At 38.1% G+C, this 18717-nt stretch overlaps 1 protein-coding gene across 1 annotated transcript; it reads right to left on the bottom strand.

Moving 5' to 3' along the window:
- Positions 1-1737: 1737 nt before the first annotated feature.
- Positions 1738-18490, bottom strand: LOC108665070 (ras guanine nucleotide exchange factor B-like). Its single transcript, XM_018151787.2, has 2 exons — positions 16936-18490; positions 1738-3927 (listed from the first exon to the last, which is right to left on the bottom strand). Exons 1-2 carry the CDS (start codon positions 18155-18157, stop codon positions 3608-3610), a joined length of 1542 nt encoding a protein of 513 aa, XP_018007276.1. The 5' UTR covers positions 18158-18490; the 3' UTR covers positions 1738-3607.
- Between the last annotated feature and the right edge of the window lie 227 nt (positions 18491-18717).

The following is an 18717-nucleotide window of genomic DNA, read 5'->3' as shown; positions in this document are numbered from 1 at the left end:
TAGCAATGGCACAGGAGATGCAAAGCAAACTGGCATGTAATTTGATCAGAATTATTTTTTATACCTCAATAGAAATGCAATGGAACTGATTGTGGTTATAGCGAACTAAATCTGATTCAGTCACCTTCAAACATTAATAGTCCTTTAATTGATTAATAATTATTGATCCATGATATGTAAATTGTAAAAAAATCGCTGGCCTATGTAACGGCCAAAAAGGCATATTATGCAACCGGTATATCTTATGAAGTTTCATGCTTTGATCAATATAAGTAGTTCCGTGTATTGGTTATTCGAATATGTTTGGGTTTTCAGGTGAATCTTCCTACGACGCACTATGCTGTTTCGCGGTCAACGAACGCAGTTTATATAAGATAAAGATGTATTTTTCCTCGACATTTTGAATTATAATTTGAGTATAGTTTGGAAATTGTGAGGAATAGAAATCCTTTTTATTGTTAAAATAATAACTAAAGCCCAAACGGCATGAAATTCACAGATTTCATGCGACCGGAATTTTACTCATTTGAAGCACTGGTCCCTTGCAAAAAGTGCTATCGCTGGCCGCTGAACAGCTCACCATTTCACCCACAATATTCCAATCACTCGTAAGAGAATTTAGTAAATGAATTAAAGTGAAGAACTGTTATGGGTGGCCAGCGATCGACCATATTCTGGCCGCCTATAAAGCGTCCATAATTTTCAAAGAAGCAGCGTCTGGAGCAGTCGCGGGCAAGCTATTGCATGGGCAATCGCTGTCACCGTAAACTAACGGCGTTACGTGCAAGCCTCTTACGCTATAATTACTCAGCCAAAATTACAATTTAATTCGGGACGTTTGTTTCAAGACGCTTTAGATTAAGGCGTTTATGCTGCAATTTCTGCTTAATATTAAAATAGACTAACACAGCCGTGACTTACCGCCTGATCGCCTGTACAAACTAAGCTCTCGAGATCGTATCCTGCCTGCAGTTGTAGTGCTTGTGTATTTTTGTATTTTACTTTATAAAAATAATTTCTGTGATTTTAATTTAAACTCATCACTACATGTTACTGAATAATCGAATAATAATTAAGAGCGCAAATTGATAACAATGGAAGCCCGTTTTTTCTTCTATAGTAAACGCTGACCTCTTCTTCAAGATTCGTTTTCGAAGCTTTTTTCAGCTGAAATTTTCTAATAATAGATTTTCGGACGCTCCTCGGAATAAGTACTGGAAAGAAGCGATTCCATATGTCCTCCCAGCTCTGCTGCCTCCTTTTGCATCTCACGTGCATGACGATGCTGGTGAATATGATATTTTAATATTTTTGATTGCCATGATGATTACGTTAATTATTCGGAATTTACAAAAAAGCTCTGGGGTCGAGGGGGTTTTCACCACCGGCAGTTGTAACCCCCAAAACGAGGAGGGTAAATAACAAAATATAACTCAGTACTCACTGCAGTGAGTGACAGAGAGCGCATTTTCTCGTCCACGAAAACGTGAAGTTACGGACGGACGGACAGACGGACATGGCGAGCACAATAGTGCATTTTTTCCATAAATGAGAAAAAGCGCTAAAAAGTCGAAACTCTCGCTCATCAAATCTAAAAATCAGTTTGACTGCACTCTTTAACCGTGAAAATTTTTTTCGATATTGTGCTGAGCAACCTTATGAAGCTAGGCTGAATAGTGCAATAAGTCCCGAGAACTCAGATGAATTAAGGGTTTGAAATCAAGCAAGAAGTTATCCGTAACAAAGTTTATTCGACGTAGGGATTCCATAGGCCTATATTATAACGAGCGATGAGTTTATTACTAACATTTTTTACACATACATACACATATATTACACACCCGCATTAATTGCATGTTCTTATATATTATATTTCTTCACTGTTTTATAAACTATTCATTATTTTAGACAATAATTTAAAGGCTAAGCTATACATGTTGATCATTCTGATGAATATCTTGAGGTGAAAATCTAGACTAAAAATTACAGTTCATAGTCTTCAAGCGAATATGTTGAGTTTTTTGAAATAAATAGCAGCTCGTTTAGCTAAATTACATTTGAATGTTATTCCTTAAATTACTAAATTTCAAATGACACAGTCGAACTACATCTACATTACAATATTTACTGCTTCAACTTGTCAATGAAAGTCACAAACAGTAACTGTACACATAATTCTGTGTAAAATGTTTCCACATTCCTCGTATAAATAATGTATTTAAATATATACATTTATTCATTCTGGGCATCTTTGAAACAAACATTAACAAACCTCGAGTAAAATTGCAATTTTGAGCGTTGGGCGAAACATGAGAACAAAATCTCGGCGTAGTTCAAATAAAGTGGCTATCGTTCGATTTTCTTTGTGCTGACGAACACTTACGCATGAAAGGATGATTACATGTTCGGCTTTACCAGTCGCTCGATTAGACCAGGAAAAAATGTTTACCAGGCATGTGTACAGAATTGACGGAATTACCGGTAGCTTATTTTGACGCTTAATGAGTCTGTGAACACTTGTAAGGAATACACATCTGTATATCTGCATAATTCATACGTCAATTTCACACGCAACTTATACATTATTTCTTGTCATGAATAATGATAGTGCATGTATACACACACGATCATCATAAACACATGTTCAGAATGTTAATCTTATATTCAGATGTGACCTATCGAAAAAATGCTTAGAAATATTATTACGTACATGATTGAGATGTAATTTATCACTTAACCATGTTCAGGATATTATTTACCGGTTCAGATTTACTATTTTACGAAAACATACCCAGAATATTAATTCATGTTTGAGATGGATCAGACCAAGTCTGAAGAAGATGTACAAAGATGATCACAAGTGTGCTAATGAAGCGCTCTATATAATTGAACACAATATAAGGTCGCTCGAGCCACACCGTCGTCCACTGTTCATCCTGATTATCACAAGAGTTTTTTTTAACAAATTTTGTCCCGAGACAAACGTCATGCTTACAATCATGCTATTTAAGGATCACAAGACAAGAAATATGGTTTTCATAGAGAGGAAAAAATATGCATTCATTTATTGGAATCATAACACAGACCTGCCGATCAGGGACGTTCACATGTTTCTGTTCTCTGGAGGTTGCTTATGTCACAGTTTTTACACAATCAAGCTTCATGATAAAAACCTGAACCATGTCGGTATAATACACGAATTTAGTCATCGCCGCGATCACTTATGTATTTTGAATTAATAAAATTCGATTTCACAGTTTAATTACTGAGTAATTATTTTATGAGTATTAAACAGGTTGCTGTAGAGCATTAATTGCGGTCTTTGCTAAAACTGCAATTTTACCCAAAATCTTCTTGAGCAAAAACTAAATCCAATCTGATAAGAAAACTGATTCTTTGGCTACATTTTTCTGGAGAAGACAAAATTTAAAGGGCTATTTTGAAATCGTTGAAAACTGATGATAATCTATACCAATGTAGAAATTCATTCCTAAATTTGAATTTGCTGCTGGTTGCTCCACATGTCAGATCAATTTTTTGACCTTGCATATCATACCATAAAATATTTACGCTATATAACTATTACTTTATAATATCAAAAACAATATTAGCTGAGATACGATTCATCTTCGTCTACAGGTACCGTGCAGTGATTATAAAGACCCTGGGCCATTAGATGCTGTGCCAGACCACTTCTGGGCCCTGTGCTCTTCTTAATCTTGGCCCGCTTGTTCTGGAACCAAATTTTGATCTGGGACTCATTAAGTCCCAACTCCCTGGCCAAGTCCTGGCGCCTCTTCTCCGTGAGGTACTTGCTGTCCTCAAACTCCTTCTTGAGGCGCGCCAGCTGGTCTGAGGAGAAGGCTGTCCTGGGCCTCTTCTCTTCAGGGTTGCGGTCTCTTCTCTTCACTCTCCGAGAACGTGGGCCTGGTGAAGAAAAATTAAAGATTTTTTATTTTAGGCGTTTGGAAGCTAGTAAGTAAAGGCGTCAGAAAATAAATTGCGACTGAGAGTTAAAAAAACTTATATTACTACAACGAAATTCAATTCAATTTCCGTGTCGATGATATTTTCAATAGAAATCAAAATAAATCAGTCGAGACGATGAAGAAGAAAATAAATTACTTAAAGGCGTAAAAAATAAATGGCGTCAGAGATAACAAATTCATATTATTAACAATCAGGAGGTTTCACTTCACAGTCGAGGATGTTCTGTGAGTAATCAAAATCATTTAATTAATCGTGGCGTCAATCTAACAATTATCAGTTCTTAAGGCAGTTTAGTAACTTTTCGCTATGAGATCAATCATAAAATATTTTTAGTGTTGCAATTGTTTACTGGACGTTCCAACGATGTCTGATTCGTAATCCATAATAATGTATTCGCCTCTCATTAGTTATTACAACACTATAATATAATATCTATTAACCTATATATTATATATATAGTTGGGATAGTACATAGTCAATAATACAACACACTATAAACTATAACACGTATTATCATATGGGATCATCGTTCCCACCAAGTACACCACCCAGTAACGCTGCTGGACTATGACAACACACGTTCCCGTCACCGCAGGGACGAACAAAACGCCGTCCTGAGCCCCGCGATACAAAAAGCAACATGGCAGTGTTTCCCCGAAGATAAAACAATAACCAAAACCAGGGGAAAAAAGGAGGCTTTTGTGTCCCTATTCGGTGGAGGTTTTTTTGGTGAAGTCTTGAGGAATTTATGCGGACTCACGAAGACGCTAGACGCCGCTGCCAGCGTCGCGATAGTGAGGGGTGCTGTGATAGTGAGTGACGCTGTGATAGTGAGGGACGCTGCGATAGTGAGGGGTGCTGTGATAGTGAGGGGTGCTGTGATAGTGAGGGGCGCTGCGATAGTGAGGGACGCTGTGATAGTGAGGGGCGCTGCGATAGTGAGGGGTGCTGCGATAGTGAGGGGTGCTGTGATAGTGAGGGCCGCTGTGATAGTGAGGGGAGCTGCGACAGTGAGGGACGCTGCGAGAGTGAGGGACGCTGTGATAGTGAAGGGTGCTGTGATAGTGAGGGCGCTGTGATAGTGAGGGGCGCTGTGATAGTGAAGGGTGCTGTGATAGGGAGGGCGCTGTGATAGTGAAGGGTGCTGTGATAGTGAGGGCGCTGTGATAGTGAGGGGCGCTGTGATAGTGAAGGGCGCTGTGATAGTGAGGGGCGCTGTGATAGTGAAGGGTGCTGTGATAGTGAGGGCGCTGTGATAGTGAGGGGCGCTGTGATAGTGAGGGACGCTGTGATAGTGAGGGGCGCTGTGATATTGAGGGGTGCTGTGATAGTGAGGGCGCTGTGATATTGAGGGGCGCTGTGATAGTGAGGGGTGCTGTGATAGTGAGGGGCGCTGCGATAGTGAGGGGCGCTGCGATAGTGAGGGACGCTGTGATAGTGAGGGACGCTGTGATAGTGAGGGGCGATGCGATAGTGAGGGGCGCTGCGATAGTGAGGGGCGCTGCGATAGTGAGGGGCGCTGTGATAGTGCGGGACTCTGTGATAGTGAGGGCACTAGACATAGTTTTCGCCATCTTATTCCTGACGTTATCCCACTGTAAATTCAGTGTTATAATCATAATATATCATCCATTTAATTTGTTATCCAATGAGTTTACAGGCATGAGTCAGACGTTATAGTTGGTTTGTTCTTATGACATCAAATTTACTCCTAATTTTTTTACTCTTAATGAGTAAACGTCCCTTAATCTCCGGAATGTTAATGCGGTCTTGCATGCATTGATCTATTAATCTGACCCTGAGGGTCTGAGCTTAAACCGAGGTTTTAAACGTCAATTCAAACTCGATTTCTGCGCGTCATTTTTCCTCAAAAAATTGATGTCAAAAAGCTCAAAAATTGCCGAGAAACATGAATAATTTTCTCGTTCAGTTGAGACGAGGATTTCGTGCTTTAAAAATGTCGTTATGCGGCGCCGAAAATTTCTCTTGCAAATAGCGATAATAAGCGAAATTATGGCAAACGGTGAAATCAAAGCCATAGATTTTTAAAGACATTTTATAAGATATTGATAACATATGACCCTGTATTTATAAGGTATAGATAACATAATACCTTGTATTCATGAGGTATAGATAACATAAAAATGTATTTGGACCATCGCTTCCAAATACTACTCTAAAAATACCTCGACACTTCCAAAAGGACAATTAATTTTGGACGCAGACACAAGCGGTGAAAATTTGAACGGCAAAAATTTGAACTATAGCAATAGTTCGCATAACTCAAAGAAGTAAGGGGAAGAGTCACCCGTTATATAAAGGTTATATATGGAGACGTGGTGGCCGGTGGGGGTTTATGGAAGAAGGGGTTTGAAAGAAGGGGTTCAGGAGGAAGGGGGCCGGAAAGGGGGCTGGCAGAACGAAGGCTTATCACAGCCTTGCAGGGGCTCTAAAAAACGAACCCCTCAGATAAGGGGAGGGGGGTTCAGCCCTCTAAGTAGGGAGCAAAGGGTTTAACCAGGGGGAGTGTGGGGGTGCAAGGCTGTCACAAGAAGACGTTCGTCGAGCAAGAAAAATTGACCAACGTTTTAATCTTCATAAGAAAATTATAATCACAGCAACGATAATAATGAAGTTAACAATTAAATTGTTAATTAAGTACATTTTAGATATAAGAGAAGACGATAGCTGTTGTCGCTGAGTACAAAAGTGCGGCGATGCGTCGTTCCTCAAGTCACATTGCACAAGAATTTTGATTCCACGAATTGTACGTGCACATGATGCCATGAAACTATTAGCATTATAAATAGATTTTTTTATTGAATGCAGAGTTAAAAGTTGGTGCAGCTCCACGTAAACTTAACCCATTTAAGGATTGTTCGGCCTAAACTTTGTCAATGAATTTTAGTTTCTAGTTGCTTGCGTTATCGCGTTAGCGTTTGCGATTTTAGTTAAAAATTAAAATAGGTAAAATAGGTAAATAGGTAAAATTCAAACTATTTATGAAATTTCAAGAATGAATACAGAACAGTATAGGCCTGCATTACTTACCCAAATTGAAAAATTACACAGCACAAGAAGAAGACTTTACTAAAGCCAATTTTTTAATTCCCTCATGATTGTAATCATATTCCCTAATAAAAATTAAAATTAAATTTCATGACGCAATCCTTATAAAAAACACTGAATAATCTGAGAAAATACCATTTATTCATTACATTCAATAGAAGCATTAATTGCTATTGAAATAAAGCTTGACTTTTTCTGCTCTCGTAAGCTGGTCAGACTGCGTGGGCGCCACGCCGATCTTAATTATGCAGGAATGCTGCCCTCTCAGAATTATTGTGCTCTATGCTGTGACTGTGTGCTCTATACTGTGTGTATATCAGTATATTATTGTGTTCTATACTGATATACGCATATGCATTGTGTTATCAGCCAGTTTTTGCTACATCAGGCCAGATATGCATTGTGTTATCAGAAGGATATTGCGTATATCAGGCCTGATACGCATGATGTTATCAGCCAAATATGCGTATATCAGGCCTGATAACACATGATGTTATCAGCCAGATATTGCGTATATCAGGCCTGATACGCATGCTGTTATCAGCCAGATATTGCGTATATCAGGCCTGATACGCATTGTATTATCAGCCAGGTATTGCGTATATCAGGCCTGATAACACATGATGTTATCAGCCAGATATTGCGTATATCAGGCCTGATACGCATTGTATTATCAGCCAGATATTGCGTATNATAGTGAGTGGGCTGGTGAGTGATGAATGCGGTTATAGATGTGAGCGCGCTCATGAGTCATGAATGCTGCTTGAATAGTGAGTAGGTTGGTGAGTGATGAATGCTGTTATAGATGTGAGTGGGCTAGTTAATGGTGAATATCATCATAGTTTTGAGTGAGCTGTGAGTGGTGAATATCTCCATGACTATGAGTGGGTAACTCTTAATAAAAAGTTTAAGGGTTTCTATTGTAAACCTTAACTGAACCTTCATTCCGTAGGGTTAAAACAACTCTTTTTTCGGAATTCACAATAAATTTAATGAAAGTTATTGAAAACGAACATGCGTGCAAACCATGCAATGAGCAGTGCAAAATCATTACCAACTTCACCGAAACATTTGAATGGAGTTAGCTTTAATAAAAGTCGTAGCCAATATGAATTTTCATTTCATCAAAATGATGAAATTGAATATATCGCTTATAATAACAGCTGCTGAAAAGTCGTGTAACTGAACGTTATATTCTCTCCAGACTCTAACTGAGGCACGATATATCACGATTTATATCGATATATTACATATATCAATGACTGTCTTTCTACGCCCTCTATACTTTGGGAGCATGCATTCTCCCATGCGTGCATTATTTCTATATGCATACACCTATATGAATATCACTTTTCTCTGGCAAGAGTGTAGCTCATGCTAGCGTCCTTTAAAGCCAAGGCAAATTGCTATAATTTGAAACACTTCATCTTCATTTGCTAGGACCAAATCTGTCTCGTCATTTATCAAGACATCATTTCTGAACGCGTCAGTGACATGTACGAACGAGAGGAGTCTTTTGAAGCTATAATTCTTGCCAGTGCTGCACTTATGAGAAACTCGTCTGTGTGCGTAGAGCCATTTTGTTGTACGTACGTAAGAGATTCTTCGTGTCATCCCATATCATTATTTCGGTTCTTTGATTTATAGGCAATGGTGCTGGCGTCAGAAATTCTCGGGCAACCGAGAAAAAATTCTTCAAGGAATGGCGTTGCAGAGACAAATAATATGCTCTTTTAATACGAACGATGTTCTTTTACAGGACAAATGCGGAGTATTGATATTTCTTTGAAGAAAAATTACAAACTCTCCCTTTAAATATTTAAATACAGCCTGCAAAAGTGCCATAATACATTTCGATACGCTGAATTCACAACCAAATGTGGTGCTCGACATTTTATTTCTGAAGATAATCTACGTCAACGAATTAGAACTAAAAGATCAACAGACTTTAAAATCTTCTGATTGGCTCAAAAACAGTTGATTTCAGGTCCCAAAATTGTCCAATATTTTCAACGACTCAGTTTATATGTATCAATACATGTTATTTTTACTTGAAAATCACTCAACAATTGAGTTCGTGTCGATGAATTAAAGTATTGCCCTTGGACTGCATTATGATACATAAATGAAATGATACTCTATTAATAATTACCAATGCATTGTGAATAATTAGACTATCAGAGCATTCATAGATTGTAAATAATTACATTAATTAGACTATCACAGCATTCATAGATTGTGAATAATTAGACCATCAGAGCATTCATAGATTATGAGTACTCAGACCATGCAGACCCCGCCTAGTTTGTGAGTACCCAGACCACGAAGTCCACCATAAGACCATCAGATCATCTGAGATCCCACAAGAGATGAAGTGAGCGATCGTCCGACGATAGAATTAGCGCCCGAGGGAAGGTGAGGGAAAGCGTTCCGGAAAATGTGTTTCAAGGGGAGAAGTTTGATGCGATGTGAGGGAGTTTGTGAGGCAGACAAATGTGAGGGAGTGTGTGAGGCAGACAAATGTGAGGGAGTGTGTGAGGCAGACAAATGTGAGGGAGCGTGTGAGGCAAACAAATGTGAGGGAGTGTGTGAGGCAGACAAATGTGAGGGAGTGTGTGAGGCAGACAAATGTGAGGGAGTGTGTGAGGCAGACAAATGTGAGGGAGTGTGTGAGGCAGACAAATGTGAGGGAGTGAGTGAGGCAGACAAATGTGAGGGAGTGTGTGAGGCAGACAAATGTGAGGGAGCGTGTAAGGCAGACAATTGTGAGGGAGTGTGTGAGGCAGACGCAGAAATGAAGAAATCCCCTTCTCCTATATATAATTAATTACGAAGTTCTATGATATTCAAAAAAGCAAACTTGAGCATCGATAATTAGACATTTTTACTAAATTTTTCGCATTCTATTGTTTTTTATCAGAGATTTTATAATAAATCAAAAACCTTCTTGTGAGTGAAAACCAAATCCTATTCAATTCTATCAAATTGGACTTCATTAATTATCATTTCAGTTAAATCAGCGACTTCAATTACTAATCCTAACTGTCACGGCGATGTCAGAATTTGACTCGACCAAAATTCAGGCTCGCTATTCTGATTAGAATTGATGCCTCGAGACAGCAGCTCAAATTCCTCGTCACTTAAATGCTGACGTCGACAGAATCCATTTCACTACCCTAGTGAAAACCATGGTTTGCTTTACGGTGGCCACTAATTTATTAAAAGCACGTAAAATATTTATGCGAGGTGACAAAGTGTTGATTTCATCATAATAATAGTACATATCAACATAAAATATTTCAACACATCACGTAACACTGATGGGTAGGCTATGTATACCTCGTAAAAGTCGCAGCTTCAATTGATTAGAAGTTCTTAATTGCACTCATCAAAAGAATAATTTATAATATTGATATGTTAATATAGAATAATATTAAAATACACTTACGCTTCACTGCCTGTAAATAACTAATTGCAACGTCACGGAAATTGCGTCTAGGTAATGACGTGCCAGATATTGCGTCACGCTTATTTCAACAGCGAAACATTAAATTGCAGCCCAGGTCCTGAACTCAGTGATCAAGAGCTAAGAATTTCACGCTACAAATTGGAGCCGAGGGAAACCGAGGGAGATCGAAGAGGGAAAGTGAGGGCAAAGTGGCAACACTTATTGAATGAGGCGCAGGGTGGCAACACTTATTGAAAGAGGCGCATGGTGGCAACACTTATTGAATGAGGCGCAGGGTGGCAACACTTATTGAATGAGGCGCAGGATGGCAGCTCTTATTGAATGAGGCGCAGGGTGGCAGCTCTTATTGAATGAGGCGCAGGGTGGCAACACTTATTGAATGAGGCGCAGGGTGGCAAAACTTATTTAAAATTTAAATTAATATTCTGAGACAAAGTTACTTGTGTATATTGAGCTGTTGAAACTTTCCTTTCAGTTAAATGCATAGCAATCAAGCGGACAAGATATATTGCACGTAAAAACTGATACGTAGTATTAGACGAACATAACTGCTACGGATGTTATCTTTGGTCTAGTTAGTTTTATAAAGACTCACGTACAGGTTATACTGCGCAGGTTATAGTTAAGTGCAGTTAAGTGCACGTACATTTACAGGTCCAAAGAATGTTCATTATTGTTAATAAGTTTTAGTGAGCCATGAAAATGATACAGATTCTGATGAGCACATTATCAGGAGTTAACCAGGCAAGGAAAATAGCGTGCTGCCATAATTCGGATACAGAGATAATTAAAAATATTTGATGCGCTGAAAAAATTAAATTGTTTTAAAATCAGTATTCTGAGAAAAGTAGCGCTGTAATTATTCAGTGCCCTGAGAATATTTGCGTGTTGGAAAATGTTGCGTGTTGAAAAATGTTGCGTGTTGAGAAAATTGTTTCGTATTGGGAATGGCAAAGACATTAGAACGTTGAGTGAATTGTTGGAGTAATGATGAAGTTAGAGCCTAGAGTGAAAGATTCCAATGGTAAAAAAAAACCTTAAAGCTAAATAGATTAAATTAAAGAAAGCCTTATAGTCCAAAGTTCGTACTCGGAAACACATATCGCAAGGAGGCCTTCCTGTGGGCAATTGCATGCTAGGCCAGGGCCGACGCCAGCAATTCTGGCTCCTCTCGAGTTCAAGTTTACGACGCAGCGATAACTCAGGCGCTCAGCGAGTGCATTTGGAACGCAACAAGCGTTGCTATTGTTCAAACTTTGAGCCTAGACTCAATCAAGTGCATAATGTAATGCCGCTCCTTAGGTCTAAACAATTGCTGCAATGCCGTAGCTTTATGGTGCAGAAGCGAAGGTAAAGCTATAGAGCCACTTAAATCCTAGGACGGCGTATAGGCGGGCCATAGACGAGTGATGGTTAGCCTCCTAAGAACAGTCATAGTTTATTAGGAGTAGGTTCTAACTTGATCTTCAAAACTTGTGATCTTCGTAAAGCTTTATTTGTGTAAAATTATGTTTACGTGATAATAATTGATTTAATTCAATGTACCCAATTCAAATTTATCCAATAATTTTAAGACCCCAATACGAGTCTATCCATTTCATCCTTTTTAAGTTTTTTTCACAGGGGACTACTCATGAAATCTGCCATGCAATAAAGTGAGCACAATTTCGTAACACGCTCATGCATTGCAAGCGTTAACTCCACGGCAGCGACTCTCGATTAAACTCTACGGACGCGCGACGCCCGCCTCGGTCGTCACGCCTCATCAATGCAAGACTGGCTTCCAGGCTCCGCTCTTGAGCTCGTCTCGATGATCCCTCGCTCGCTAAAATCACTTGTCGATCACACCCTCCCGAGTTAGATTGAAAATTCCTGAAGTTAGTTTAGCGTTGGGGCTTGGAGAAGAACAGGATAGGGACAAGTAAGGGACGGGTGGGTGAGGAGAAGTGATGGATGAGGAAAGCGTTATGTAGGATATCAAGTGGATATTGTTCACAATGTGTTGAGTAAAAATGTTAGCTTGTAAATGCCATGACACGTCTTCCAACATTCAACTTCATTTAATTAAATGGGCAACTTAGTTATAATGCTAAGTATGTAAGTACTCGATACTGGAATTTATAATTTGCTTCGTGCGCAGATTGAAGCACGAACAATTTCAAATGTTACAAGAGATGATGGAGGCGAAAAATAAAAAATCTCACCATTTTATCTTCTATGCAACGTCGCAGGTTATTAATTATGTTATAATCCGAGCCAGCCACCAATAACCAGCAGCAATAATTGCTACAGAGAACTGCACTTGCATTGCATGATCACAGCTGTCACAACACCGATCGAATGATGCCTGTCTTGCCAAGGACGACACATGGAAAAGCGGATTTTCTTATCTATTCTCAAGAGCAAGATAGCGGGTGCAAAATTCTTGCAAATGCATCGCTTGTGAAGTAAAAAAGCTGGTGCAATATCGTGCTTGTGCCACCATGCAGTTCAAATATCATGTCCAGAGACACATATTTACAGCAAAAATCTCCCTAATTAAGCGTTTATATCCCTGATCCCTATAATTCACTAGCTTTGGGAAGCTGTTGTTCCTGAAGTGCGCTGCATTGGCTCATTGAAAAACATGCAGTCAATTTACCCGACAAGACTCCTCCTATTTGCCCTAATATTGAAATTAAACAAACATCCGCATCTCCATTTCAGTAGACGACGGCCATTCACCGGCCACTCATACCCCGCCCGTAAATCCAAGCATTTCCAGTATCTATTACTGTTCACAATCCATCTTATGCCGAATGGGTTTTATGAATAACGTGACGAATCTTACGTAAGGTGGTTAGATCTCACATTGACCGTTTTAAATATTTATTGATCTCATGATAATCAATTTTTATTATGTTATAAGATTCCATTTAATTTGCAATATATAAGATGTTTGTGCGCAATGATCCCATGATTCTTCTCTTTTTGTTCTTTTATTAACTGCTCTATATCTTTCTTAATTTAGCAGAACTAATATAGTGTTTGATATATTACTCTATTCCCTTCAATGTGCAAAACGTGGAATGTGTGGATGCGCAAAATATTCATACGATGTAAGCTCGGTCTCTGCAACGAAAGTTAATTGTTTCAATGGAACGAGAATCTCTGCATTAAAACTTGGAGTAAATTTATTTATTTTCAATTGTGTTGAGGATCTTCAATAAATGAGGTAAATATAAGAAAAAAATGAGATTCGTATAAATAAAATTAATAATTTTATGTATATTTAAAAAAGGATTTCATGGATGGGTCGATGCAAGCATGGCTTTTAAGTTGTTAATTGGCGACAAGGTTTATCATTCACATGATTCTTCTCTAACGGCAAAGTAACACTGATCAATTAGCTTCGTGTTAAGAGCTCAACAAAAATTTAGCTTAAAATTTAGAAAACAATTCAGGTATTTTTGCGTTTTAATGTGAGAAGATTCAGTACTCTTATTGATGGTTGACTCTTATAAAAATAATGAACTGTGATGGAATTACTCTTTTCTGAACGATACTGAAATTTATACTTTCAGTACCGTTTATATTTTATTTATAAAAATTAATCGAAACTTTTTCTATACAAAAAATGTTCATATATACGCTACAAACGTAGAGGTTTTAAGCCATCAGTTGAAACAATCAGTTATATATTTCAATAACAACTTATTTACTTAATTAATACAATCATAATAATTGAATTGCAATGTTATGCATCGATTACTGCACTTATGATTTATTGCATTAGACTCACTTCGTGCTCATTCACGGGAATTATTCTGCTAAAAAAAATGGGCATGTGGAATGAGAATTTCACTTCTAAATTTTGAATACATTTATTAATTATGATTTAGTCGTACATTTTATTTCTCGAGTCAGGCCATAAATAAATATTAGAACATAGGCAACATGATTTATTACCATTCTCTGAATACTCCGCATTCATTGTGTATATGCATTAGCAGAGCTTGCATTCACGAATACCTGTGCGGTAATTCAAGATTTATTAATTAGCATTCATTTGAATCATAAAAAACCTCAATCCTGATTTGTTGCTACATTTGTTAACGTCCACATTCTCGTTTAGTGGTTTTTTGCTTCCTGCTTCCAGCGCAAAAAAAAACTCTCACTTATTGCACATCTTGATGTGCATTGAATATTCAAAATTTAAAACTTAGATAATAAAATAGTGAATTGTCCCGACGAATTCTTGTTATTGCAGCCACGTGAATATATTGGGTCAGTCATTGTCATGTGTTATATATAATTACTGCAGCGGCACATGTTTATCACGGAAAGGAAAAACTTATTATTTTTATTTACAAGAATCGAAATAAAAGTTGATTTTAAGTCATCAATACTCGCATCCTTTTTCTCGTCAGCATGAATTAATGCGTAACTAATAGCAAAATTTTGAATTACATTTGTATTAAAATTAATAAATGTATGCATTCAAATTGTCTTTGAGAAATAAAGGGATTTTTTAATCTTCGGATCACGATTGGAATTCAACAGAAAAAATTTTAATGAAGCTGTAATAACTTTTCGTTCAATTTACAGTTAGCGCTATTTCCAATTTCAGGTTGAAATTTTTGAACCCTTTTCACAATTTAAATTCAATGAAAATAAGCTTCTAGCGTCGAAAGTATCAGAACTGCAAGTTAAATAAGTAAATATTTCTGGAATATAAAAGAAAAAATAATTTCGGAATATATCTATCATTTCCTCATTAAACACCAACTGTTGGTTCCGAAAATTCATCAGCATCCAGAGAAGACATCTCACTCGATCAAGCTTTTGCTTCGCAATTAAGAGGCTCTAATGCCAGCAAAACGTCTATTGAAAGTCCACTCAATTTGAAGAAAAAATCAAGAAGTATACAAAAATTTTTGGTAAATAAGGTCGCGATATGTATATGATGCGGTGCGTGTATATAACCCAGCAACATTCAATCATGCATGAACACTTAAGCCTTGTGGTTAAATTTACTAAGCCACTATAAAAGCCTCGTGTTTCGAATTTACTATGCCATTATAATGCCTCGTGTTTCAAATTTACGTGATTTATGATAGGATACAAAATCTCAATGTTTCAAGTAAATTAAGTTTCATTCTAAAACGCGCGACCAATGGTGAAAAAATGCGTGAGTTTTACCTTAAAATATGTTAAATTTAATTGCTTAGAAATCAGTAATGGTTATGTGAATCGATTTTCATTTGCAATAAAGAAAAAAACTTAGCTTATTCGGCAAATTTGCTGAATTTATCCGTAAAATAAATATAATTGATGATAAGACGCGTGCCCTGTTAATATATTCTTGCCCAGTTCATTGTAAAAAATGTTGAACACGAATCAAATCATCATGCCTTACAATTATTGAATAGCATTATCATCGTCGTTATATATTCTTCTAATTTAAATCTCTGTTTACTAGCTACTAATAAGTTGTATCAGTAATTGCTCCTTTAATATATCTATTTTTTGTTCAGAATGCAAGTAGTATACAGTTGTGCGCAATTTAGAGAAGTTCCTGCACATATTTTCAAGAAAAATAAATAAAAAAAAACATAAATTAGTGTAAGGATCACAGCAAATGTAATGATATAAGTGTTAGGGTATCAGAGACTACTGCATGCATTATCCTTTGATGCATGTATGTACAAGATAATTTACTTTTACTTACTTATCTATACATATACTATGCTTACTTATCGATACAATATACAATACTTACTTATATATTTACAAATATGTCGCAGCAAATCAATGGATTTTTTACGTGTTTCGCCGTACGCATTTTTTTTTGCAGTAATATTTATAAAGAATACATCTTTTCAATAAGCTGTTAAATTATTTTAAAGCTTAAGTTGTTGAAGCCTATCCATAAGTACCATTCGCACTCTAATGTCATTAATAATGAAATGATACATATCATCGGTATGCTCAGCGGTAGCATAATGTTTATTTCATTTATTATACCGATGGCATAGCTTCCGATTGCAAACTCCCTCACACTTGCAGTATTGTGCATATAGTTGCAAAAAATGTTGTGCAAAATAGTTTCTATTCGTTCATATCCCTTTTTATCTCTATTTCTACTCATTATCAAACTTGTTCAATTGTAAAGTGCCCTCAAAATTTAGTTGAACGACACACCATGACAATCGCTTTGCATAATAATAATAATTATAAAATAATAAAATACTAATAATGATAACAATAGTAATAATAATAATAATTATAAAATAATAAAATACTAATAATGATAACAATAGTAATAATAATAATAATTATAAAATAATAATATTTATAGTTATAAACTAATAATAGTAATAATAACAATAATGTCGTCGAGAAATAATAATAATCACGAGACCCACCTGAAGAAGGTCTGTCGGAGTATCGCGTGCAGTAGACCCAGGCTGGCCAGTTGCTGCTGTCTTCGGGTATCTTGGGGTTGACGAGCTCGTCCAAGTTGTCGGTTTGGTTCCCCGATTTAGAAATCCTCTCCCCTTGAGTGTTCTTGTTGCAGTTGCTCGTAGATTTCTCATTGTTATTGTTGTTGTTTATATTATTATTGTTATTTGCATTCTCATGCTGGCTGGAAGAACTGGAAAAGCTGCTGTTCGTAGAACTGTTGCTCGGTGTCGGCGACGGAACAGACACCGGCGTTCTAGAGATATTCGTTGGCTGTTGTTCGCTTGAGAATTCGGTAGGGAAAATATCTTTATTCGCTGGTTGTTGATCGATTTCTTTAATTGAAATATTCTTACAGATGGCAGATTTCTTGTTTTGATGTTGCTGTTGATGGGATTGAATGATTTGATGATTTTGAAGACGTTTTTGATGATCGTTGATGTTAGTGAAAGCGTTAAAAGGCTTCAATAGTTGGAAGGCCGCTGAAGATGATAAGGGGATTGGTTTGGTGACGATAGGCTGCTGGAGGTGAGGACTTACGGCGTGATGCTGGAAAAGTTGCTGCTGAAGATGATGTTGAAGCGGATTAATAGCGTGCACAACAGGGCTAAAAGGATTCACGGGGTGATTTACAGGGTTCATCAGGAAGCTGATGGAATGTGACAAGAAACTTTCATTGGTTTTGGCCGCATTGGCAAGAAAATTGTGACTTAGAGCTAAGGGAAGCCTGTGACTAAGATCCACCGGGGACTCATGACGCCCTGGGATATCAGGCGTCTTTGGGGGAGTTCGCAGGAGCAATTCAGGCGTCTCTGAAGACCTCTTACCAACCAGCGGTGCTCGGCTGTGACAAACTGGGTCTGTTTTCGCGCTACCGAAGTCGGGCTTTAGTATATTATCGATGCTGAAGGGAAGAGCCCGCAGTGGGGGTACATTTATCTGTTGATGTTGCTGGGGATAATTATTCTGCGGGGATAAAGGGAATAACCGCGATGATGGAGGAGATCCAGCCCCAGGAGGAGTGGGGGGCAAGTGAGGACTTTCGGACTGTAGCGGCGACGCGGGACTCGAAGTCGCTGTTTTGTCCGGGGACAGCTTCAGAGATTCCTGGTCATTGTTTTGCAAAGTCCCACGGGTTATCGGTGGTAAAAAACCTCCACAGAGAGTTTCCATTTGCACTGCCATTTGGTTCACTCGTGGAGAAACTTTAGTGGTAATTTCTGTCCGAATTTAAAATCGAGTTCGTTGATCGCTCGGCGGGCGCCGGCAACGGGCAGGTGGTTGGAGTTCAAATAAAGCACATGTGCAATAACAAAACTTTCAGGCACCATCCAACTCTGAGGACACTGCCCCAGTCAAGCATCTATGATTATAGGTTCGTTTACGAGCTTAATTAACCCGTTATATGTGATTGAAGCTTCCAATTGAATATAAATTGCCAGATGCTGTCACTCAGAGGTCTTACTTGCGGGAGGTCCGTTCAAATACTGAACACATCCTCCACCTAGAGCCTCAATTTAAAAGCTCCTCCCACCTCAAACGCTCCACCTTCACCAACTCTAATGACCCTGACGAGATGCACAGCCAATAGCAGGCTCTTCGTCGGCCAAAAGGCTCCGTTTTCGCGGCCCAATGTTGAGGTCAAGAGCGCGGCGAAGAGGAACGCAGCGTCGCGCATGATTGGTTGGCTTGGCCAGGTAATAGAGCTGTGCCTTGATTGGGTCCGTAGGCCTGTAATGAAAGCA

The sequence above is a fragment of the Hyalella azteca genome, unplaced genomic scaffold, assembly GCF_000764305.2.
Source record: "Hyalella azteca isolate HAZT.00-mixed unplaced genomic scaffold, Hazt_2.0.2 contig17082, whole genome shotgun sequence".
Taxonomy (NCBI): domain Eukaryota; kingdom Metazoa; phylum Arthropoda; class Malacostraca; order Amphipoda; family Hyalellidae; genus Hyalella; species Hyalella azteca.
The sequence above is the reverse complement of the archived record's forward strand: the minus strand, read 5'-3'. Positions and strand labels throughout refer to the sequence as shown.

Excerpts from the sequence above, each read along its gene's own strand:
- LOC108665070 (XM_018151787.2), bottom strand. The coding sequence starts at position 18,157 with ATGGCAGTGCAAATGGAAACTCTCTGTGGAGGTTTTTTACCACCGATA. Across the intron at positions 3,928-16,935 it reads CTCCGACAGACCTTCTTCAG|GCCCACGTTCTCGGAGAGTG; the intron begins GTGGGTCTCGTG and ends TTTCTTCACCAG.